At 42.1% G+C, this 27,219-nt stretch overlaps 1 protein-coding gene across 4 annotated transcripts in view; it reads left to right on the top strand.

Moving 5' to 3' along the window:
- Window positions 1–27,219, top strand: part of MINDY4B (MINDY family member 4B) — a 386,720-nt gene that overhangs the window by 301,784 nt on the left and 57,717 nt on the right. For all 4 annotated transcript variants that reach the window (XM_086944142.1, XM_086944141.1, XM_086944144.1 and 1 more), the window contains 2 exons: window positions 4,901–5,066; window positions 13,919–13,984. In XM_086944142.1, the coding sequence (XP_086800268.1) occupies window positions 4,901–5,066; window positions 13,919–13,984 (232 nt within the window). The remainder of the gene's footprint in view (window positions 1–4,900; window positions 5,067–13,918; window positions 13,985–27,219) is intronic.

Raw genomic sequence — 27,219 nt, forward strand, 5'->3', positions numbered from 1 at the left:
AATACATTTCCTTCTGTATATTGTGAGCAGCTCTCTAATGGGTGTGTTCCCAATTTTAGATGCAAACCTAACAAGGGCTGATGAGGAAATAATAAATATCTGTGTTTCTGCTTCCACATGTGTCCCCTATCGGCCGTTGCTAGAACAATTCACACCCAGATGTGTAAAACTTTCTGTTGCAGCAAGTGCTACTCCTTTCAAATGATGGGTTTTCTTCCATGCACGTCATTTTAAAGGTTGTTTAAAAATTGATGTTCATGTCTTTGTCCTCCCTTTACCATCGATCAAAAGCTGGAGGCTATCAGCGGTTCTAAAGATTGACATGGCATTATCTATGTATAAGAGTACTGGTGTTAAGCATTGACTGACTTTTGGGATGTCTACATTGATCTTCTGCAAGAACTCCTTTACCCCCTTAATTTATATTGAAAATAAATGGGGGGGGCAAGCCTTGCCAGATTCCTCAGGGGATTTTAAAACGTGGTGTGACTTCTCCCCTTGATTCATAGCGTGCCCTTGATATTAGATGTGCATATAGTTGGGACAAAAATGTCACAATCTCATTGAGTGCACCCATTTTAGCCAGTGACTGCCACAGCTTGGTGTGAATAACCAGATCAAACACACTGCTCAAATCAGCAAAACATAGGTGGATCTGACCCTGCTACACCGTCGCTCCAGAAATAATTTCTAATCATTTGTCACCATTTCCCCGAAACCTTTAAACACTCAAAACATGCACCAGTGGGGCCCATAACACTGCGCATTTACCCTGTTCACTTACACTTGGCTTCAAGGCTTCTGGTGAATCGCAATGGAGAAATGCTGTAACATTTTGGTGGAGCGTCTAAAACCTATTTAATATTTACACTAAAAGTTCAAAACAGTTTTACCATGGTTTCATATTAAACACTTATATTCAGATACACCACCATAATGGCAATGGATCTGCTAGAACAAAAATTAGGCGTAGGAAGAAACAAAGACCAGCTTTAATTCTTCATTTCTCTAATTTTGATTCACAGAAATCCTTTAGTATGTCTGACATTACGCATTTATTGATTCTATATTTAGTAATTCTTAAACTTTATTTCAAAAACATGATCATTTTATCAAGAGCTCAGAAAAATCCCTTTATTATAGAATTCAGTAAAGTTTTAGCAAAGAACAGATAGTTCCAAATTCAGTCTCTCCTAACATCCCTGACTAACACCCTCATCTTATCCTAACAGTCCTGCAAAGCAAACAAATAAGAAGTTCATAAAATTACTACATCCAGGAATCGGTCAGCAAATGGGCAGCATCTCTGATAGAAATGGAAAAAGCGACCCCAACCTTACAAATCCAGGGGTTTTTATACCCTAATTCTCAACTTAATCTATCTAGAAAAGTAACTAACATCACCATCTTGTGTTCTGATTGGATACATTTGTGTGGATGTGCACTTCCTCACCATTACAGCATTTGTTATTCACGTGATTCAGCTAAACTAATAAGCGTCCATTGTTTAGGCAGTCCGTGGCCTAGGCACATTGCATTTTAGCAACATTGCCCTTCTTTCCCATGGCTTGAATATACACTCGTTCGCGCTTGGCACCCATCCTAGGTTCCGGGTGATACAGTCTTGAACTTCTTCCTCAAGCACAGTCATTTCACTTGCGCTGGCAGAAAACTTTGACACGCCTGCGCAGATGAACACCCACTCGCAGTAGCTCAGAGCGGCCATTTTCTCACTAGGCCTCACAGGCCACATTCGGAACTATCATGAAAACAAACATAAATCCATGTTAATTTTAATAATGAAACCCATTCTGTTTACCTCCCCCATGCTAATGTTTTCCCATTAGTCCTTACCTAGCAATATGCCACATAAATGCCTTTTTATACTTACATAATCGACCCTCTCCTTTCACAAAACATATACAAATGCACATTTAAATAGCATTTTATTTATACTAAAGCTATGCATTAGTGAACAACACAATAACAATACATTATGAGCTAGTATTATTGCAACATATAAGCAGAATTAGTATTCCCCTTGTCTAATTAAAAAAAAAAAAAAAAAATAACGTGTGCATCTTATTCTATGGTTCGTTATTTTCACAAAACATGCAATTACTAAACGTTATGGTTATGGGACATTGATTTCATGAGGGGTACACAAAATTTTGTGTTTGCCACCTCATTCCATCAACCCTCTTTCGACAAGGAGTATTTGCTGATGAGCAGATGGAGATTGATACATTATTCCATAATGCCCACATCCCTTCAGGATTCAAGAAGTAACGCAGTGGTTAGGGTTACATTCAGCCACGGCAAGTGGAGGGAGTTTCATTGGGGCGGAGAGGCGGGGCGGGGCGGGGGAGGGGCAGGGTGGGATTGCTAAAAACCGGAAAATGGATAATTGAAGGTAAGTAAACAATTTAATTAATGAAATGAATTTCGTAGCGCGCCCTGCATCACATTTAGCAATGCAGGGCGCGCTACGAAATTTGTGTTATTAATTAAATTGTTTACTTTCCTTCAATTATCCAGACTCCGGTTTTTAGCACCCCCCCCCACCCTGCCCCTCCCCCACCCCACCTCTCTGCCCCACTGAAACACCCTCCACGGGCCGCGGCTGGTTACATTTACTAATAAGAATGTATTTCTACCTAAACAGAACTCTTTTTAGCAACATATGTATAGTGTAAGACTGGAAAAAACATAACTCTCTAACTTGAACCATGCAGTTTGCATGCAGCTCTTTGATGGCAGTTCATGGCTCACTATGCTAGATTACTATTGTAATTGATTAACTGCACAGTAACAAACGGATATTTGTGACAAAAGCAGTTAGCCACAGAGCTATGCACATAAAATACATTTATGTGATCTGTGTGGTAGACATTCTTTGCAGCTGTCATATTAACCTACACCTACAGGGTAAGCAAATATTCCAAATAAGACAAGCACTAAAAGCATTTCTTACAGAGTATACAGTGGTAAATTTGAAATTATGGATTTCTTCTTGCTGTTGTAATTTTGGCAAGTGCTCTAGAAAGTTCAAATGAAATCACATTTTCTAGGAGTTTTCAAATATCTTCCTCATATATTTCAGTAAAACATTCCGAAATGCAGAGTCAAACATGTACTTCCAACACTAGCAGCAGTCTGTCAGTTAACTTCCTAGTAAATCAACTGAAGGGTAACTATAGAGTTACAAATGAACAACTAGAGCCCTTTAGGATGACCCCCACCTGCCCCTTGGGGTCAGGGTGTGCTCACCCTGCCCCTTTATATATATTTTTTATTATTTTTCATGGCGCAGGGACAATACCCCAGAGACCTATAATGGCTGCCACAACAAATTGTTCAAGTTGTGGCCAGCCAATCATGATTCACTAGTCCTTCCAGTCCACTTCCAGTCAAAGCATAAATTGACACCAATAATCCAGATATACCTATTTTTAATCCCTTCTTTACCACCCTGGGGAACTCTTTAAACTCAAATTTCTTAAAACCTGGCAAACGGATTCACACCAAATCATGAAAAGCATGCTTTCTGAGTAACGTTCCAACTTTTTGCTAGACTTTGTTTACCTCCGTCCAGCGTGTTTTTTCTGTATTGGTTTCAAAAATTTCTTCTGTGAATTACGTTGGTGAAATCAATGTTTTGAGTTTCCCCTTCTTCTTTGTGAAGATTCATCAAGCGGCACCAAGTTATTAGCAAAACAAAAAAATAATCTTCCTTTGGAAACCCTAACCTAACTATAATTACTCATTGATGACCACCAATGTGTAACTAATATATAATACATGGTATTCTGTAATCCCTATAGAAATGCACATCTCTAAAATCTTTATAATCGGCTACTTGCAAAGCACTCAGTCGCCGATTATAAAGAAAAGACGCCAGAAATCGACTTTTACAAGTTATTACAGTCATGTTCTGACGTCACAATGCCTGCTGTCAGGGCCAGCAGCTGAAGTGAAAGTTAGGTCATGTCATGGAGCATAAAAGAAGCAGCTGTTTAAAGCAAAGGTAATTGAATGCTGCTTTTTCTTTCTGCTGCTCTATTTTAAAAGATTACAATGACAGGCTGAGAGAATAGTTTTATTTTTTGCACTTCTTAGATTGAGAAAAGTTAGAATCTTTCTGCTTGTTTCTGCACATTCCGAGCTACTGCAGCTTTTTTTTAAAAAATGACTTGCATTGAACTGTTTCTAGTATCTGTTTGCACCAAATATCTAACAGGTTTTTGATGTGTTTGATTTTGTACTAGAGGTTTGGTTTGTATTCTTCTTCTTTGCAAACATGCTCGCTCTTTCATATGAAAAAGCAACTCACCAAGGTTTTAAGTGGTTTGTGGGAAAGGTGATGGTATGGACATATACTATGTGGGATAAAGCATCCCCTGGCATGCTCATTTGTTTAGAGTAAGTTCAGCAGCTAGCTGTCTTCGATCTGAGGACAGCATTTTGCTTCTCATTTACCTAATGATTCCAAAAGTAGTCCACTTCAGTGCCAGAACAGTTCTTTCACTTTATTTAGCCTTATCAATTTTTGTAGCTTTCATATGTATTTTGTAACTGGTTTTAAAACTGCACAGTGTTTCATAATATAATTGTTTAGAAGCTCTTCATTGTCAATTAAATATGTATTTTGTTGTTATTTAATAACTCTCTGTTTTGTGCATGGAGAGCCTTCTGTCATTTCAAACCTTTCTGCTCCTTACTCCTACAATCACCAACCCAGGGACTCACTCATCCCTCCAACTTTTGACTTCTTCTTATATTCATCCATTCCCCCAGCCACACAACAACACCCACAAACTTACTCAAGAATGAGAAGCACTTAGGCTCATGAAATGGCTAGAGAAATTGGTTTTGCCACTGTTTTTTTTCTTGCATGCAGCCTATGTGAAGTCAGTCAAAAGGAGCAGGCAAAAGCCCTTGCAGCAGCACTGGCAGACATTTTATGGACAGCTGGAGAGGGTCAACAGTCAACGGTCTGTCTCGTCACCACTGAGTCACACTTCGCTCAATGCCCAGACTACAAAATGGATCATTTCACAGAAAAGGTGAGAAAGCTGCAAAACATAAAATATCAGATTTTCAGATACTTGAGAAACACCTTACATGGTTTCATATTGTTGTTGGAGTGTAAATGCAGAATCTCATGAAGGTGTGCTTTGTACGTTTTAGTGAGTAGAACTGAATCACTAATGTTTAACACAGCAGCTTGCCTGGACATACTGCTTCTTTCATATACACTGCACAATGCAAATTGACTCTTTACAATATTATGACACTTATATGATTTGTGGTTTCACAGTTCTGTGTTTCCCTGTATATTTGCTGTGAGGGGTTATCATATTGTTTTTAGGGCACACACAATGCCTTAGTGTCATAGAAGAGGTGAGCCTTACAAGGGTGCAGCCTACGAAGTATATCTAATAAGTCACCACAAGAAGTATGGCCCATGCAACTAGGGTCCAGACTAGTAAATGTTAGACACAGAACTGCCCTTTACAGATTCATAGCGGTACAAAAGGGGGTGGTGATGGACGGAGCATCTGAATAAATCAAACACTCACACCCAGTCAAAAGATCTGGGTTAAATCCATCACCGTTCTTTAGCCCACTCTGCCACCCCAGTTCAGACATGTCTATATGCAAATCAGTCTGACCCAGTGCCTCATGGGAACAGTCCAGCCCGAACTGCCAAGCCATGTCTTCCCTGGACCGGAAACAAGCTTCCGAGGACCGGTTTCTGGCATTTCAGCCGTCTTCAGCCCGGCTTGCTTGAATCCAGTGGCAAAGTGAGCAAGGGACTCACGTCTGAGCATACCCTGCCAGACTTATGGCGGCCAAAAGCGGTACAAAAGGGGGGGTGATGGACGGAGCATATGAATCAATGAAACACTCACACCCAGTCAAAAGATCTGGGTTTAATCCATCACCGTTCTTTATCCCACTCTGCCACCCCAGTTCAGACATGGCTATATGCAAATCAGTCTGACCCTGTGCCTCATGGGAACAGTCCAGCCCGAACTGCCAAGCCATGTCTTCCCTGGACTGGAAACAAGCTTCCGAGGACCGGTTTCTGGCATTCCAGCCGTCTTCAGCCCGGCTTGCCCAGATCTTTTGACTGGGTGTGAGTGTTTGATTCATTCAGATGCTCCGTCCATCACCACCCCCTTTTGTACCGCTTTTGGCCACCATAAGTGTGGCAGGGTATGCTCAGACGTGAGTCCCTTGCTCACTTTGCCACTGGATTCAAGCAAGCCGGGCTGAAGATGGCTGGAATGCCAGAAACCGGTCCTCGGAAGCTCGTTTCCGGTCCAGGGAAGACATGGCTTGGCAGTTCGGGCTGGACTGTTCCAATGAGGCACAGGGTCAGACTGATTTGCATATAGACATGTCTGAACTGGGGTGGCAGAGTGGGCTAAAGAACGGTGATGGATTAAACCCAGATCTTTTGACTGGGTGTGAGTGTTTGATTGATTCAGATGCTCCATCCATCACCACCCGGTTTTGTACCGCTTTTGGACGCCTTAAGTGTGGCAGGGTATGCTCAGACGTAAGTCCATTGCTCACTTTGCCACTGGATTCAAGCAAGCCGGGCTGAAGACGGCTGGAATGCCAGAAACCGGTCCTCGGAAGCTTGTTTCCGGTCCAGGGAAGACATGGCTTGGCAGTTCGGGCTGGACTGTTCCCATGAGGCACAGGGTCAGACTGATTTGCATATAGCCATGTTTGAACTGGGGTGGCAGAGTGGGCTAAAGAACGGTGATGGATTAAACCCAGATCTTTTGACTGGGTGTGAGTGTTTGATTGATTCAGATTCTCCGTCCATCACCACCCCCTTTTGTACCGAATACTAAATCCATGGTATTACAAGTATCATAAATTATAATGCATTTGCATTAAAAGTGCAGGTGAGACTCCCTTTCAATTAATCACGCTATCATTGTGGAAAAAAATACAGTAGGCATGTCACAAAAGCTATTTCTGTATTGATGTATTAACAAGGAAGACTAAGGGCCTGATTAGGAATTTAGCAGACTGGGTTACTCCGTTACAAACATGACGGACATCCTGTACGCCAAATAACAATTCTATTATATCTAATGGACCTTGCAATATGGCGGACGGAATATCCATCACGTTTGTGAGAGAGTATTCCATCCGCCAAACAACATAATCAGGCGCAAAGTTTTTTTTTTCAACATATTTTTATTGTATTTAATATTCAGGAAACGTATGCATTGGCCAGGATATTCTTTCCGGCATGGTTTTGAATAAAAGTGAAGAAAATCGTGTATAAGAGCATATGCCAACATCATTCGTTCATAACATCTCTTTTGCAAACTCCCACCACCCCACTTCCCCTTCTGCAGATCGTTTCTAATCATGTCGCCTTTTAATAACATCATAATTTGTATTTACATGACTTACAACACATATATTTTTCATATTGAAACATCAAGTGATTAGCACAGGAAATCTTGAAAAGGCAATTTAGCCCTTCACACTAACCAGTTATTACCCCTAGACCCTCTGAGGTCTGATCTGGTAGACCAGGTCACCTCATGAAAATTTGCATTCATGGGGCTTCTCGCTGAGGCCGGATGTAGCATTGATGGCTGACAGTGCAACAAACTTTGTAGGGGCCCTTCAACCATTCCATCACTATCACCCTCTAACAGTGCCCCTCATTTCTCCATAGCCCCAATATCACATGTATTTCATTTTCTTTATAGCGCCTGTCATACCATTGTAGGATGTTGGAGAAGTTTACTTCTCACACAGAGACAATGTAGGTGTGTAAATCAGTGTATAGAAAATGTTACATGAAACAAAGGGAAACTATAAGGTGTAGCAGTCACATTTCATCCACACTGGTAGGCATTGTTTAAGAGTGCTTGGTCTGGAGAAGCACAAACTAGGGACTGAAAACAAACCACAGAATAATAAAAAATTATTTCTACCCAAATAAACCCTTAATAGCAAAATTACGATAATGAAAGTCTTGGAAAAACATAATTTTCTAACCTATATGATGCAGTTTGAATGCAGCTCTTTGATGGCCATTCATAGCTCACTGTGCTATATTCAGGAGCGGATCATGTTAGGGAAAAGAGGAAGGGCGGGTGGTTGCGAGTAGATGGCGGACGATAGAGACAGATAAACTAATAAAAAAGAACTTACCTGCCGCCCTCCAGCATCGCTATTCTCCTCCTCTACACCGCAGGCTCGCAGACTGCCCTGTGGCCAATCCTGAAGCTGCTCTCGTGCATGAGAGCAACTTCAGAATTGGCCTGAGCACCGTGAATTTGCGCTCCCAGGCAGACTGCTCTCTTCAACCTGGCAAAGCAGCTCGGGTTGAAGAGAGCTTCAGTGCGCATGGCCTGAGATGGTGGTCAAACAGTCATGTGCTCACCACTCCCCCTACAGATCTTTCACCCCCTGGCCCTGCCCCCAAGACTCATCACAAGATAAATAAAACAATAATAAAATGGGTTTTATTATCGCTTTTATTTTTCACGTTTTGAGGCTGCTGGCAGGGAGGGGGTGGGCCTCCTCTGCCAAAGCAGAAAAGCCGCCACTGGCTAATCTGCACTACCTTAGATGAGTCAAAACCACCACTAGACAAAACTCTGATCACTCTCTGGCAGGAACATTAATTACCAAAGATATCTTGAAACTTTTATTGCTGCCTGAAAATTGCCGGATATACAAGGAACTCTGCTGCCAGTGCTTTTAAACCCATAATAAATATCAAAACACAATTTCCATGGGAGACTAGAAGGGTGGGGGGGGGTGATATTGCAGCAATCCACCCTTCCTGTCTCCTGGGGAAATGCCCGATGCCCAGTACAGCCAGTCTGGTCTTGACCTTTACTCAACTATTTGTTTCACACATTTCAGCTCTATTTCACTTCCCAGTTGTTGGAATTGTTTCAATAGATGATGACCCAGCAACATTTTGCTCAACATTCACAGTTTAATGAATTAGAATGAAGGCCAAATTCAAAGTGTACCATTTAATTCAAGGTGGTTGCAGTAGATGGATTCGAAAGGTGTTTGAAAGAATCCTTACAACTCACAATATGAATACAGCACATGGGAGCCTGAAATCACGACACGCATAAAAACGTGTTTCTAGTTTTATTACAGTGACGTCATTAGACTCCTTTAATCAGAATATGATGTAGCTGCTCGACTGTATTAACGTTTGACTATTAGGTTGGGTCGCCACAAACCCTTCTGCCAGAGGTAGCAAACAGTGCGAAAGACTCGCCTCTGAGCAGAATTACAACTACTGCTGAAACAATTAAGAGAACTAGCTAGTCAGCTGTTCTGGACTGTTTTCCTGAACTATGACAGCAAGCTTATTTTTTGCACAGCTATTGTTCATTGCACAAAAACAGAAATCCCTCTGCATGTTACTGGACATTTTGAACCATGGCTATTTTTGTAAGTGACTTTCATTAAACTGCATGTATGTTTTTGCAACAATGTGCAACTTGTACGTTGGTGTCTTTAAATTCTCGCTACAAATCCTACCTTTATTCTACAGATTTACAACCGCACTTGTTCATATGAAGGATCAACAGACCAAGGTCTTAATCTGTGCGATAAGTAGTGATGTTGAATTTCAAAGAATGAAATATCCTCTGCTGCACCTTAAAATGATATTGTAAGACACCTCACAGTTCCACGAACCTATCAAGTAACTCAGCCTTCAGCTTCATTCCTCTGTTTAGTTGCTGAGGTCATCTGTCATTTGCAATATCTTTAAAATTAAACGCAGGTTTGATGTTACCAAAATACTTTTTTTAAGAACAGTTTCCTGCAAACATATTTTATCCAGAGTATCAATTACCACAATATTGTGAAAGTAATTGCACAGAGGTTAAGTATGGCTTTTTAATTTCTAACTCCAGATCAATAGCATGACGATATATATTCTCACATTACATAGGTATAGAATTAGTAATAGTAAATCCTTAGTCCATGGTATGATGCCAGTCGATGTTTATACTCGAAATTCTCACATACATACAAATCAGAGTGTACTTTGTGCCATAAATCCTGGGCAGCAACAAATGGTATTATTGAAAAAGTACATCATCACTTGCTTTGATGCAGTAGCAGTGATCCCACTCTTCATTTTCTACTGTTTTGTGAATCTGTAGTCAGATTTTGAAGGACCACAGTGACATTGTTTATGCCTTCAGTTTGGCATCATGTTGCTGTTTCTCCAAGTAGACGTACGGTGGCCTACAAGCATAGCCAACTGCAAGGCAGAGTGTGTGCAACACCGAGCCCTCTCCTGATCTCCACACCACTACTCTCATGGGAACCATCACCAAATGCTCCCATGAGGCACATCACTCAATGATTTCACTGAAGAGGTCCACCAAGTGCTCCCCTGAGACACATCGCTTGTTCCTGTGCTGAGCTGCCTCAGAATTGCTCTACGTGTGCATTTCCACCTGAGCTCGGATGATACACATCACCTCCCTGCTGCCCCTTTATCTGTGACCACTAGACTCTCTACATTGGGGTACGCTATCTGATCTGTGAGTTTGAGTGTCTGTGTGCATTGGACTTTAATAAAACACGTATCTTGTGTTGATCTATTTGCTTTATAGGTTTCGCCTGCACAGCGCCTGCCCTGTGTTTGTGAAATCTCTTGAATGTAATGTATCTTGGAAGAGGGCTCTTATCAACTCCCAATGCCGAATTATTGTGTTCATTCACGTTTGGGTGAAACTTTTTTTTCTTAACTTCCTCTGGCTGCACACATTTACGATACTTCTACTAAAGCTCTTCACAGCGTTTAAGCCCCATTCACTGTCAAGATAAGCGGTCACATGCATCAAAGTCCGGTTTTGCGATTCCTTATTTGCGATTTTTAGGGAATCGCAAATAAGGAATCGCAAAATGGGATGCATGATTTAAATCGCATAATATTTGCGATTCGGTAAAAATCGCAATTTTTACCGAATCGCAAATATTATGCGAATTTTAATATGTGATTTCTACATTCCCATTGATTCCTATGGGCCAAAAGGCCCATAGGAATCAATGGGAATTGCGAAATCGCAAATTATAATTTGCAAAATGTTAATGCATTCCATGGGTGCAGGGGGGTCCAAAGGACCCCCCCCCTGCACCCCTGAAATGTACTTTGAAGTGCATGTGTCACACACACATGTCCTAAGGACATGTGTGTCTGTAACATGACAGTGTTTAAAATGCAATTTTAAGCATTTTAATACATTTTTGCAAATTACCACGAGGTTCACCCTCGTGGTAATTTGCACCCCCTAATTGCGAATTCAAAATTTTAAAAGTAATCATGCATTGCTTTTAAAGAATCGTAAATTTGCGATTCCTTAAAAGCAATCGCATTTTGGGAATTCGCTAAAAATAGCGATTTTGCCAAAAAAGCTTGATGCATCCCAAAAACCTATTTAGGAATTGCAAACGGACGAATTTACTGGTTCACACCATTGGCACTTCCTAAATAGGTTGATGCATGTGGCGGAAGATCTCTTCCCACAGATAAGGCAGACAGCTTCTACCAGCATGCTGGAATGCTTGATTTTTATTACTTAGTTGTGTAAAGCAGATGCTTTAGCCTTAGAATGTTTATGGCATTTCTATTCGTGTCTCAGCACCTTTCTTTGTACTTTGTAGGCATTATCAAATTGATTTTTTTCAACTTAATCTATTTGGTCATTATGATCAAATTCTAAATGTTTTAATAAACATTGCATGTTAAAAATAAAGTATATGTATAAGAGCTATGCTATATTTTCCTACTAAATAGGCAGCCACAAGTGCAGTTACCTTGCAGACAACAGGGTCATGATTCGAATGGTGCAGCAGGTGCAGTAGCACTAGACCCAAAAGTTATCAGAACTCCTCTAAACACATCATATTGCTATATTTGCCTACTAAACAGGCAGTTACAATTGCAGTTACCTTGCAGTTAAAAGGGATTTGATTTGAATGGTACAGCAGGTGCAGTGGCACCAGGGCCAAACGCTTTAAGGACCCCACTAAACTCTGATTATTGCTAAAATGTAAAACTAAACAGGCAGTCACAAGTGCAGCTACCGTGCAGACAACAGGGTCATGATTTCAACGGTGCAGCAGGTGCAGTGACACCAGGACCAAAAGCTCTAGGCATCCAACTAAACACCTAAAATTGCTATTTATTTCCCCTAAACAGGCAGTCACAAATGCAATTACCTTGCAGACAACAGGGTCTTGATATGAATGGTGCAGCAGGTTCTAGAACTCCAGGCCCAAATGTTGTCAGAACTCCTCTAAACATCTACTATTGCTATATTTTACTACTATACAGGCAGTCACAATTGTAGTTACCTTGCACGTAACAGGGTCATTATTTGAATGGTATAGCAGGTGCAGTGGCACCGGGACCAAAAGCTCCAGGCACCCAACTAAACACCAATTATTGCCTTTCTTTACAGCTAAACAGCAGCCACAAGTGCAGTTATCTACCAGGCACTCGGGTCCTTATTTGAATGGTGCAGCAGATGCAGTGGCACCGGGCCAAAATGCTGTCAGAACTCCTCTATACACATAATATTGCTATATTTCACGACTAAACAGGCAGTTACAAATGCAGTTTCTTTGCAGATGAAAGGGGCTTGATTTAATTGGTGCAGCAGGTACAGCGACATTTGGGCAAAAAGTTGTCATAACTCCACTAAACACCAAATATTGCAAAATTGTACTACTAAACAGGCAGTCACCAGTGCAGTTAGATGGTAGGCAACAGGGTCATTAACTGAATTGTACAGCAGGGGCAGTGGCACCGGGCCCAAAAGTTGTCAGAACTCTTTTAAACATGTAATATTGCTATTACATCAAGTAATTCTAATATTTCCCTCATCCATTTCATTTTTCAAAATATTGCTATTAATTACCAGCAATATACCACTAGTAACAGCACAATATATTGCCTTTCATAACTCCTTTAAACATGTAATACTGCTATTACATCAAGTAATTCTATTATTTCCCTCTTCCATTTCATTTTTCAAAATGTTGCTATTACCTACTGCCACTGAACCACTAGTAACAGCACAATATATTGCCTTTTTGTACATAAGCAAAGTCATAACACTTTAACAGACTTTCTGTAACGTATATTGTACAACTACTCAGCAAGCTACAACATACAACAAAAACCAGCTTAATATTAATCACATAGGCGAATCCTAATGCATTTACCAATGCTTGTTAAGTATGGGTGACTTTGGCGGTATTTCGCCAGACTCTGGGTTTGTGCACCAAACAAAAGCCATACCTATTGACTTTATCTGCGGTTCTTTGCACTACCCGCCTTGACCATTTCCCTGCATATTATAAGTCTTACCACGATTTTTGCTAAAATGTTAAAAGCAGTCTTACATAAAGATATCCTTTGCGGAGACACCAATAAAGGAGCGTCCGAGGAACTGAAAATTACACCAACTGGTATGTTTGAGCTAAAAAGGTTCCATTCAGTCCACTACAATAAACATCAAGCAGTCCAGGATAAAACATCTACATCCAATATTATGTAACATTGTGAGTATATTTCAGTAAGTAAGGTATTTGATACAGCTGGATAACTGAGGAACTGGAAAAGAGGAAACAGAGTGGGGCAGAACAATACACTGTATAGTAATTCTGCCTTCACGTCAAGCCTGTGGCACAAAACACAGGTCCCACCCACCATGCAGATATGTGCTTCAGGCACTGGGAAATACATTTTAAGGCACAATTTAAGTATTATAATGGTGATCTAAATGGTTTGTCATTTATTGCTGTAAAAAACAGAAAACATTATTAATTTTAACATGTAACGTGTAAATGATTTCAAATTATTCTTCATTTTTAGATCCTGTTATTTGAATTTTCAGAACAAGAAGCTCTGCAGAAATTTCTCTGTGATCACATACATTGTGTAAGTAAGAACTAATTATTGACTGTTTATGATGATAGTTAGGCCTACCCAAGATTCTCTTGCGAAACAATGGATTCTTTATTTTTATGGATGCCAGAAATCCTTAAGAAATACAGCAGGGAAGACGAAATGCATGCACCCCCCAAAAAAAGAACAATTTTCTAGATCTGCAAAATGGGAAAATGTAATAAAAGTGGGAGGACGCATGTGAGGGAATCCTACACTACTGTGAAGAGCTGGTCTTCCCTCTGTACATTAATGCATTCCAAGGTTAGAGAATTTTCACATTAAACTCTGCCAGCCAACAAAGTATTTCTGGGGGGGCAAACGTTAACAAAGGCTCGCCCAGCCCTCATAGACCCCTGTGGCTAGGGCCTTGCTTAGATGCTTAGTTCACAGTGTGTCTTCTCTTCAGCTTTCATCCAGACACATTTACCGACACTACCTCTCATTGGCCTCAGCTCTCAATTTTTTCATTATCCATCAGTAGTTACTCCTCTTTTTTCTTCATCTCATCTGCTTCAGCCCAAACACTCCTCTGTACTGCAGTTGAAGCCCAACTCCTTCTTCATTCTTGCCTTTCATGACTCTAGGTCTTCTTTACGTCTTTGTAATCTTTTGAGCTGGGTGTCCTTGGCATGGCCCACCCTCTCGATGGACCACTGGGGATCAATCACCAGCTTGTGCAAAACATATACCCAAATATAATAAATAATTGTAAAATACCCCAGGACTGCTTCTATCACTTTGAACTGCATATTTCTGTTTCCGTCAAGATGACGTAACTCAAACTATACAAAATATATGATGATGATTAGTAAATGCTCTATAACCATAAACCAGCACAGCAAATGCCTGCAAGCTGTCTCTAAATTAACCTCTGCTTAACCCTCTGGTAGCTTGGCACAAAGGCAATCAAGCTTAATTTACAGGCACTGTGTACAGTATATTTGCAGCACACAAAGAGTAATAAAGTGGAAACACAACATAAGAAAAATCCCAACCCAATTTAGAATAATAGGACACGTTTTATTTCACAAAATGACACCAAAAAGAATTACATCCAGTCAGTAGAACTGGAGTTATGAATTCTTACGTTTTTAGTCAAATCTGGCAGCTAAAAGATCAAAGAGCCAACTGTGGGTATCTGGTCTCACAAGACCGGGGTAAAATTTAAAGTTAAGACCAACCACGATGGAGCACAGGTCAGACATAGGAGGTGGATTGGGCCCGGTCTCGGCACATATTCGGCCGAAAAGCATACACCTTGGGCAGATCCGTTGGCAGGTCGGTCCTGGTCTTCTATTGGTTCTCAGCTCAACTTTTGGTGAAAACGTTTCCAAGTCCAAACTTTTAGGGTGTGACAGAAGCAGTACCTCAAATACCACTTCTAAGGTTCCGGGATTTGGAGGGCACCATTTGGGGGGGTTGGTACTTATTCCAGCAGATGTCTGGTGCAGGGTTCAAGGTCTCTGGAGCTTGGTATGTCCCTGTAGCTCCCACAGGAGGTCAGCCAACTAGCCCTTTGGAGTCATTTATGGTGGCTTTTGGTTCAAGGAGATAGTGTTGTTCTCATTCAAGCAGCAAGGCAGGCCTGTAAGAAACAGTGCAATCCTCTATTAGCAGGCAGTCATTCAAAAGTCTTCCACAGGTCCAGGAGTATACTGAAGAGATGATCTGGAGGTCCAGTATTTATACTTGGTGCCAGCCTTTAAAATGGGGGGATTCCATATAATAGCTCAACGTCTGGTTCTAGAATGTTCTCTGATCCCCCTGCCAAGGCTCCAAGAGTTCTTGGGTGAAAAAAGACTAGTATCAGGTTCCTTTGAGAGTGCTGCAGACAAGCACTTTGAGGTGTAAGTAGGGCGGGGAACAGCTCTGCCCCGGCCATCTTGACAGGTTTTCCCATCCTGCCAACATCTAGTCCCCTTTTGGTTCACTGTTGGAGAAGAATATACAAAGCCCATTAGCAGAGTCATTCGCAGTCATGTGACCCAGGACACTTAGAGAAGAGATCAAGTGGTTATGGCAAGAAAAGGCCTGCTTACAAAAAGTGTCAATTTTTTAGAATCGTAAGTTAAAATCTGAGTTTACCATTAAGGAGGATTTTAGATAACAATTCATATGAGTACCAAACATAACATTCCGGCCTGTTCACAAACAAAAGTTATGAATATAATAAGGTAACACAATGTTATCCAAATTGAGAGATAGGCCTTACAGTATTTGAAAACGACTTTAGGAGTTTTTCACTACCAGGACATGTTCAACTTCAACCCATGTGTCCTACATTTTTATATAAAATGCACACTGCCCTATGAGTTTATTGGGCCTACCTTAGGGGTCCCTTATATGTATTAAAAAGGAAAGTGTAGGCCTGTTAAATAGTTTATTTTGCCAGATAGAATTGGAAGTTTAAAACTGCACTACGGGTTACAATGGCAGGCTTGAGACATGTTTTAAGGTGCTACTTTAGTGAGTTCTACGGACCTACTAGTAGCTTTTACTTTACAGAACCTGGGTGCATGTGGTACCATAAACTTGAGACTTAAAAGTAAAATAAATGTGCCATCCAAGTGTAGGTCAATTGTACCATGTTTTAGGGAAAGAGCAGAAGCACTTTAGTTCCGGTTAGGAAGGGTAAATTGTGCAGAGTCCTAATACCAAAAGAACAATTAAAAAACCGGAGGGGTGAAGGCAAACATTTTAGGGTGACCCTGCAGAGAAAGCTAGATCCAATGCAACCCTCCTCCAGCTAAAAGCTAGGGTAGAGTAATCAATACCTGGATAGTCTTCCATATTTAGGCAATAGAACATGGACAGTGGGCCTCTTCTTTAGTGGCACATGTTAGCTCCATGCTACCTTCTGAACCTAGTTGGATCCCCCTGTCAAAACTCTTTTGAGCTACAGGGCTGCTGACCCATCAGTGAGCCCTTCTTCTCACCTGTGAACCCTATCTGGGTAGCTCTTAGCCGTAATTTGTTCACAGATGCATCCTAATAAGCAGACAGTACAACGATGCCCAACAAAGTGATTTGGTCCATTCCACCTCTTGGATCAGACTTCTGTCTCCAATCCAAGGAAAACTCGTTAAATAAAAAGAGCAACCAACAGAAACCTCTAACAGCTGTCATAGTCAAGAACCAGGCCCGGGCCATCCACTGCCAGGTGGAGACTCAAAGTAGAGGCCTTGTGTAGGCTTCACTTCCAGCCTTGGGCCTGGCAAGGAGTTCCCTAACTGCTCTTGAGGATTCTCTAACCGTTGAGGTTTCTCAGAGTAGGGAACAACTGCCCTGGGTGTTAGGCACCCTAAATCTACTATCCTTCCCGCCAGTTCAAAAGTTGTATAATGAAACTGGTCACTTAACCCTGGGCTGGTACCTGGCAAGCCAGGACTTCCAAGGTGGAACCACCACCCCCCTCAAGGGTAACACATACTGTCTGTGTCATGCAGGGATCTGCTTGCTTGGTTCTCTGGCCCTCTGTCACTGTGACAGTGCAGGAAGTACCTCTAGGTCAGAAGTGGCGTCACCAGTATAAGTCATGGTGTGCTCTGTTCACAGGGCTGTAAACCCCTGTGGACTGTCTCCTCTTCCTGCCCCTATATCTGAGTCTTCGTTAGGGAGTAGTACTCCCAGAAATCTGTGCTTTCAGGGCAACCAAGGCGGCTGCCCCCTCCCCAGCTTTTCTAACATTGGTGGTAATTAATCTCCCAGAATTCAGACAATGGGCATCTGTAAACTAATTATATTCTTCTTTTGAGTCACATCCTCACCCTATTCCAGGGACACCAGAGCCATAGATTGGAGGACGTCCCGCACATTACCATACAAGCGTGTCTGATGTACTGATCTCGGGAAACCAAACTTTCCACCACCATGGTCTGCCGGGCAACAGTATCTCTCAGAGCAGTGAGAGTGATCCCATCCATTGTAATCTGATGAAAGTGATGGCCCCCACCCTCAGGGATCTCAAACCTACCCTATAAACCTATCTCCCAACTAAGGGAGACTGGGGCACTTTCTACCCTTTGCTCCTGGGTATCATGTACCCGTAAGGCCACATTGGCAACCCCTGTATAGTTCCCACCAGTGTGCATTTTTTAGATCAGGCAGTGTCCCCCTGCTTGTGTCCTAACTGAGAACAATCAAAGTGCTGGGGTTGGAAATGTGGCATCCTGGGCCACCACCCATCAGAACCTTTCCACTATTTCTCAGAAGGGGGTGGGAACCATTTCACCCAACCTTATTCTGAGACCTGTCTGTGTCTCCCTGGTTCTCCCCATCACTCTGCTGAGGGGAACATGAACCACCCTTCTTGAGGTTACTCCCAGTAACATTCTTGTGGACCCTGGTGCTAATCCAGTGGTCTTTCTCACTTTAGCAAGAATCCTGGAGTCAGTGAGCTCACTATCCACTAGGTGTTGGCACAGTATCGCAAATAATTACTGAACTTGTGCTCTCTAGCAATCAGGTTGTGCATCCCTTTGTGATCATTCACATCACTGCCCTTCACCCATCTGTCCAGTGCCTTGCAAAAGAAATCCACATAATCCACCCAGGACTGGTGAGGCAGCTTCTGGCTGTCACTAAACTGCCTATACTTCTCAGAGACAAGGCCATACTTTCTGACAAAGGTTTCCTTCATTAGGGGATACCTCATCCCATCTCCCTTCCCCAGGGCCAGTAATACATCCCTCCATTCAATGGGAATATGCCATAAAAGACTGGCTCTCTATTCCTTCTCATGTACCCTGTGTATCTCTAAGGCAACCTCATAAGCCTCCTACCACTTGTCACTAAAACCCTCCACAGCAAACATATGCACCAGATCTTTAGAAATGTGGATGGTATACTGTGGTAGTGCTGTCACCATTGCTGCTAGCCACTGTGCAGCTTTAAGGTCATGCTCTTTCAGACTCCCCTCATGAGCAGCAAAGGTTTCTTCTCCAAGGCCCTGTCAACCTTAGCCTTTCTCTACTCTGCAGCCAATTTTATTTCTGCCAGCCGCAGCTAAAACAATCTCTCAGCTTTCCTGTCCTCCAGCTCCTCTGGTGACAGATTGTGGGAGGACATACAGTTCTTTGCCCTGTCAGGGGACCTCACGTCTGTTGGCAAGTGGCCCTCAAATTCCTTCTGCTGATTCAGCTCAGGGCTTGTGGCCAGTCCATTTTCCTCCTCTTCTTCCTCAAAGTCCACCTACTCACCCTCAGGGCCAGCCTTCTCCTGCAATTCTGGAACAGCTTGCATCCTTTTGACCTCCTCAAATACTCTAAGGGCTATATGGAGGTCCACTTTGGTGGCCTTTCTTCCCAAATTCAGCTTTCTCTCCTTGCATAGCCTCTACAGCTTCACCTTGATGAGACTGTCAACGTTACTCTGATCCAACCCCAATGTAGCAAAATGGATGTGAGGTAAGACTTAAATTTGGAAATAGGGAGAATTAGCTAAATAAAAAACTAAGGAGAATTTAGAAAAAAAAGAATTTAAGGAAAACAATAATTCAAAAGTTATTAATGGAGTTATTTAAAACCATTGCATAATACTATCATAAAAAGCCAATCATACATTTTAAAAAGTAATGGGAACTTAAAAGTTAAACTATAATGCCCATAGTTGAACATTATTGATGAAACGTTTTCACAGGCATGTTAAAAAAAGACAGACAATGCGTGTATTTAATCTTACTTTGTCTCTATTGTGGCATACAACAACAGCTTGCTGTCAGTATTGCACTCCCAGGCTGTCAAGGGATTGATGTAATAGGAGTCTTCACTCATAGAAGAGTGCATGACATATGCGACAATGTGCATAATAGTTTCTTTGACTTGGTAACATCTACAGATGTTCTCATTGGCTATGACTAGCCATTTTGAGCAACGGTCTAGTGTGAGAAGGCCTCCAAAGCATTTATTGTTACATTTAAAATTCGTGAAGATGAATAACAAGAGCCCAGATATGACTGTTGCACTAAAACTTGATCAGAATGTATGATGATCCATGCTTGTAAGTGCTTTGCGAAGGCGTTTTTATCTTTGAGAAATGCCAACTTCTGCGTGTTGCTGTTGATATGCTTCTCAAACAACTTGGAATGAAACTGGCTGGTCTCACAGATTGGTGATTTTCAGGTTCCTTATACATTCCTGTAGGTAATCTCTGAACGTAGACTTCTGAGTTCTAAAGGATAGTTCTAACCAGAGCTAATGATCATGCGAGCCCTCCCTGGCAGCTCTTAGCTTGTAACAAAGTTTTACGAAAGGACCTTGTCTTGCAAAAGTTTGTTTCACTAGAGCAAATTCCAGCATCATTTGTGCAGGGGATGCATTAAGTGGGAGACAAATGAGCTACCTAAAGGTGCTTAAATTGAGGACTTCTAACAGCTTTGTTTTGCAACCACAGAGGGGTTCGCACGGATTTTAAATTGTGGGGAGAAGTTTAGCGATAATACATTTCAATAGAGGCTGCATAGATTGTACCCATAAAAGCTTTTGAAGAGACTCGAAAGCTGCAATTAGAGACCCTGCTTTAGTTTTCATTTGGGCCTTGTAACCATGATAGGAGCCTTTTGAATGAATGATTACTCCGAGGTATTTATAATCTTGGCCCTGAGATATTCTGTGTTATTTGGATACCTGGGGACTGTTCTCTTGGACCTTTTGCTGAACGTGAGCGCATAGTTTTTTTTTAAAGTGATTTCGAACTTGTTTTGTGTAGTCGCTTAATTTCTGCAGGAGTCTTTGTAGGCCCCCTTTGGTTCTGCTCAGTAAGACTACATCATCAGCGTAAAGCATACCAGTTATGGTTTTTTCCTCTAATTTAGACGCATATATGTTGAGCTTATCCAGTTCTATTGGGAGGTCAGCAATAAAGATATTAAATCAAATTTGATGTCAGATTATTCTTGGGGTTTTTAGTTTTGCACAAATCCCTGAGTGGCAATGCACAAACATAAGCACTGAATCCCACCACTGCGACTAATGCAAAATGAAATTGGGTTGTTTGAGGGGGTAAAAAAATCTACTCCAGCAACAACCACAATCCCTGTCAGGGTGAACCACAAAAGTCACAAAATTAACGTGGCTTCACCCTCTTGTAGCTTGACACAAACTAAATGAGGCTTAACTTAGAGGCACTGTGCAAAGTATTTATACAACACACACATAGTAATAAAGTGAAAACACAACACAAGAAAAATCACAAACCAATTTAGAAAAAAAGGATACATTTTAATAAATAAAATGACATCAAGGCATATTAAAGGCAATCAGTAGATCAGATGTTATTACTTGTTAAATTATTTAGTGAAATCTAGAGCCTAGGAGATCAAAGTGCCATCCGCTTGTATCTGGTTGCGTGAGACTGGGACAAAGTCAAAAGTTAAGGCTGACGGCGATGGAGCGCGGTTCGGATATACAAGACTCCTGTATGTAATGAGGCCCACTGACATCCCAGCAACCTGGGTTTTTAGGTCCAACCAATTCAGTGCATTCATTGCCAGGCCCATCAATACAAATTTTGCAGTGTTTCTGGGTACATGACCCCAAAACCATGCATTGGTGTCCATGGCCGCATAAGGTCTGCAGTGGTGAAGTCTGTGAGGAGGGGTGTGCTTTGATGAAAGGTTATGACACCTTCTGAGCAGAGACATACAGTGCTAACTAGTTGTTTAGAATTTTAAAGCTGGATAGATGCACTGCCACTGATTACAATCGGATGCTACCCTGCTGCCAAGGACTAGACATAGAAACCGAAGCTCCACTCCTGCTTGAAGAAGAACACTAACCTAAAAACTGAGAATTACCGATTCGCTGTTGGCTGTGAGCAAGCCTAAGTCCCAACGAAAGCTCTGCTGACATTCCCTTGCTCCACATGTGTGGAAGGCACCAACCAGCCCTTGGCAACTAAACTGGAGACACAAAGGTTAGTAGTCCACTCCTCACCCCACTAGAAGTCAGAAGAGGGCTGCTCCAAGAAACCCACACCTTCAACTTCGGTTTGTTTCTGTTGGTCAATCAGCTGCCTGCCCCTCTAATCACATCACAATGTTGATCCCCCCAAGTGTGGAGCAGCTAATCAGGAAATAGATATGGATTAGTTAGTGTGACCCATAAACATGCCCCACTACCGAACGCAAAATTAAAGATACCAGCACTGATGTAGTATTTTCTTTCTCAAATCCGAAGTGGGATATTTCAGCAGTTGTTTATAAAAAACACAAAATGCTGTATTGAACCACTGGTACTGACACAGAGAGCTGTGAAGTCAGTATACTGACTGGGCCAATAAGACACTACATGTTAAGGCCCTAATTACCAGTAGGACAGAGTGTTGCACACAGGTGGGATTACAACTGGCCAGGTGTCCCCACATCTGGATTTCTCAGGTGCAGGAACACTGGGTCAGAAATGTCATTGATTAAAATCGCATAAGGCTCAGGTTGTAGGATCAGTGAAGCCCTGGCCCCAGCCTCCCCTTCCCCTAGAACATGGAGGACATTGATCAGTCCCCCTGGTAGCCCATAGATTCCCTGCATGCCACTGTCCCCTTACCTTGACGTGTCCCATTTACCACCCGTTCAGAGCAGGGTATAAGTCTGCGCATCCATCTGCATGGAATTGGGAATACTATGCGTAATTTGACCCATGAAAATCAGATGGACTCATGAATATTCTCCATTCCAGGAGGATTTTTGTGGAATAACTGTAAAGATGACAAGTAAGACAGGTAAGTTGTAACTTCTTTATTCAAAGAGTAGTCCTAACACCAAGGCACGTCTATCTGCAGTCACCTCTCAAAGTAACTGTCATCTCAACTGTCATCCTGCCGGTGAGGTAGAACACCCTGACGTCACAATGCACCGGCAGGTCGCGCGTGCAATGAACAGGGCGCGCGTGCAATGCATTTGCTAGGTACGCTAGCTTAAGTAAACATAACACATCTCCCTTCCCAAAACAACAAGAAGGACCGTGGGTAAGGGTGGGCGTAAAATCCGTTTCGCGGGCGAATTTGCTGATTTTCCGCGATTTCGCGATCCGCGAATCTCGCGGAATCGCGGTAAAATCCGCGAATCAGCGGGGACGAATTTTCAGCCAAGCAAGGGTTACAGCAGCAGGTGCAAAAGTTGAACCTAATTTCTTTGTAACCTTTTACAAAAGGGTTACAAACAAATTAACTTCAACTTGGACACCGGCTGCTAATTGCTTCCTGGCGCCTCGTTGCCTACTTGCAACTATTCTCTGACCCTGCTCTGACCCTTGAAGCAGGGTCAGAGAATAGTTACAAGTAGGCAACGAGGCACCTGTCCAAGGAATTAAACCTCATCAGGAAGCACTTACAGATATAAAAAACAGGAAGAAGGGAGAGGATGGCAAATACACCCATTTTGAGTTGTCAGGAGGGGTTAAACTAAAAGAGACCTTTACAGCACAATTTTCATATGCATTTTGCTAAAAATAAAAAGCTGTATGTTCTGTAGGGGCAACTCAGGAATCTGGCCCTTCAGAGATCCGGCCTCTCTTTCTTTCTCTCGTTCTCTCTCTCCCTCTCTCTTTGCCTCTCTTTCTCTCTATCTATCTATCTATCTATCTATCTATCTATCTATCTCTCTCTCCCTCTCCCATATACGACTGCATGGGTAACTTCGCTATGCAAGCGGCTCGCGAAGACGCAAAAATCCCCGCGAACACGCAAAAAACCCTGCGAACACGCAAAAAAACTAAAATCCGCAAATTCGCACAAATTCGCGAATTTTGCGGATCGCGAATTCGCAAATCCGCAAATTCGCGGATCACGAATTCGCAAAATTTGCCCATGCTTAACCGTGGGTGCACGACTGAAGCTTATGGGAAAGGAGGGGAAACCACAGCTAATCACATATGTAATCGTGTAACTTAGCTGGAGGTTTGACCACTCTTCCATATCTGCTCACAGTGGGTTCATCCTCACAACTGACGTCCTGAGATGTAACATCTTCATAAACAGAATCATCTGAATCAGAATTAGTATCGCTGTTGGTCTGATACCTATACTCTTCCGATGTCTCCTTGCTCTGCCTACTACTACTGTCTTCCACCCGTGAGGCATCAGAAGTGTTCTCACTCTCAGAAGATACTTCGTTTGTACCTAAAGATACAATGTTAGTACCATCTGGCCGAGACCCTCCAATATCTTCATGGTCCAGAATCCAATCATAGTCTTGAGAATAGGAAACTTCAAAATTTTCCGGAGTGAATTGAGAACCAACCATTCCTTTCCCCTCTTTGCACATTGATAAAGCAGAAAAATGCCAAGTTTTGCCATCACTCAAAAGAGCAGAATTACAAAACACTTTCTTTACATCCATAGGTTGTGAGTAGTGATTTTTTCCCTTGCTAGTACCTCTGGTATTCTTCACCCTAACTTTGTCACCTGCTTGGATGACGACCTTTGTACAAGCATGCTTAGTGTCATAATATTTCTTACCAATGGTTTGTTACTTTCGTAAATTCCCTTGTATCTCCGCCGGGGACCAACACTCTCTCTTGGGGGCAGCCCAACCTACGTTATCCTTGGTAATGGGGGTCCTCCCTCTCAAAAGTACAAAGGGACTGGTACCTGTTGATACACATGGAGTAACCCTAAATGACCAAAGATTTTTGATAAGTTATTTTCTCCATGACATGTCATTTTGATTAGCTAGTTGAATGATTCCTTTAATCACCCGATTGAACCTTTCAACTGCACCATTACCTGCTGGATGATAAACAGACGTGGTTTTGTGTTCTACCCCATGTTTCATCAGAAATTCTTTGAAAATTTTTGACGTGAATTGTGGGCCATTGTCCGACACAATGCAATTAGGAAGGCCTTCTCTTAGGAATAGCTTGCGCAAAAAACTTACAATACTTTTAGCTTCTGCGTCTTGTACCACTTCAACCTCTGGCCATTTTGAGAAATGGTCTACCATTACAATAAGATATACCAGTTCCCCCTGTTCACAAATGGGTCCACAAATGTCAATACCCAATCTGACCCAAGGCATGTTTGGACAAGACAGGGGTTGAAGAGGTGGTCTCAGGGTTTGTGTCTGGACTTGTCAGAATTTTCACAGGCTGTACAATTCCTGACACTTCTTTCAATTTCTATGTCATAACCGGGCCACCAGTATGAATTTCTGACTCTACTCTTGGTTTTACCAATGCCAAGGTGCCCCTCGTGGCAAATATCTAGGAGTTTAGGGCCCGATGTAGGTCGGTCGGTAACGGCCGAAAATCGGTATTTTCGGCTGTTACCGATCGGTAAATAGGTGATTGGCATGTAGGGGGCATTATTTTACCGAATCGGTAAAATTATAGATTCGGTAATTTTACTGATTCGGTAAAATAAAAAATCGGTAAATTTACCGAATCTGAGCCACCCATATGTAGGTGGGACTCTTCAGAGTCCCAGGAGCCTTACCGAATCGGTATTTTACCATCAAATCCAATTTGATGGTAAAATACCGATTCCGGTGTGCATGCACATCTGTGCATGCACACCTATGACATGTGACAGGCAGACCTGCCCTTAGGGCATGTATGACTGCCACATGGCACCGAGCCTGTTTTGGGGGTGCCAGAGGGTGTCAAAGTGACACCCCCTGCACCCTGGTGAAAATCGGTATTTACCGATTCGGTAAATACCGAATCGGTAATGCCCATTCATTCCTATGGGCTTCAAAGCCCATAGGAATGAATGGGCATTACCGATTCTGTATTTACCGAATCGGTAAATACCGAATTCATCCGATTTGGTATTCCAGCACATCTGGAATACCTACATGTCGACCTCATAGATTTACCGATTTTAAATTACCGAATCGGTAAAATTCGGTAATTTAAAATCGGTAAATCTATTCTACCTACATCTAGCCCTTAGTGCTTAAACCCTTGGGAGGAACAACCTTGCCATTTCTCAAAATCAAATCACCTTCGATAGACAACTCGTCCTTGTTCCCAAAATGATCGTAATTGTGCAGGAATTTTTCTCTTTTCAGGCCAGCCCGCTCTTATGTATTTTTTTACCTCAAGTAGAACATCATCCTCCTCCATTTTTTCTGACCACTCCTTACCAGAAATACATGGTATCTCTTCTACAACATTAGCTATGCAGAAAATGTCAATGTCTGAAGCCTGATCTTCATTGTTTGGTAGAGGTAAACAGCTTAGTCCGCAACCTTGTTTTTCACACCAGGAAGATATTCAACCTCATAGTTATATTCTAACAATTTCATTGAAATGTGTGACAAACGGGGGGAAGCAACTTGAAGACCCTTTGTAGAAAGCACCTTTACTAGGGGTTTGTGATCACTTCTAAGGGTAATTTTGTAACCCCAGATGTATTGTCTAAAATGATTCAATCCCCATGCACATGCTAGTGCCTCTCTCTCAATCACAGAATACCTTCCTTCTGTGGGTGTGATTGAACGTGAGGCAAAAGCAACTGTAACCTCTTTTCCTTCTCCGTTAACCTGTGAGAGTACCGCTCCTAACCCCTTATTGCTTGCATCAGTGGTCACTATGCTTTTGAAAGAGGGGTTGAACCCTTGGAGAGATGGGGCATCGCAAATGTCCTCTTTAATCCTGTTAAATGCTTCTTCACAAGTAGCATTCCACTCAAATGTACTCTTCTGTTTGATGAGTTCTCTTAAATGTAAGGTTTTAGAAGAGAAGTTTTTTACAAATTTAGCATAAAATTCTGAAAGGCCTAGGAACTCTCTGACCTCTTCCTTGTTTTTGGGTGAGGGGGCTTCCCTAATTGCTGATAGCAGCTCTTTTTTTGGTTTTATGCCATTTCCATCAATTTCATGCCCCAAATAGGTGACTTTATTGGCAGCAAATTTGCACTTACGCAAATCCGCTGTAAGACCATGATGTTCAAGCACCCCTAGGACTCTGTTAAGTTTAGCATCATGTTCACCTCTGGTGGTACCTGTTACCATGATGTCATCCTGAAAAATTAGGAGATTTTATTTTCCCCCTTAAATAGTTCACTCATCAACCTCTGAAACATGGCCGCAGCAGAAGCCAGTCCAAATGGTACTCTCTTAAACCTGAAACACCCCAAAGGCGTTATAAATGTGGTAAGGCTCCTGCTTTTGGGATGTAAAGCCACTTGATGGTAGGCTGAACTTAGATCAATGGTAGAGAACCATTTTGCACCATTAGTATAAGACAGCATTTCACTAATTTTTGGCAAAGGGAATTGATCCACCAGAA

Source organism: Lissotriton vulgaris, chromosome 11 (assembly GCF_964263255.1).
Source record: "Lissotriton vulgaris chromosome 11, aLisVul1.2, whole genome shotgun sequence".
In the NCBI taxonomy this organism is placed as follows: domain Eukaryota; kingdom Metazoa; phylum Chordata; class Amphibia; order Caudata; family Salamandridae; genus Lissotriton; species Lissotriton vulgaris.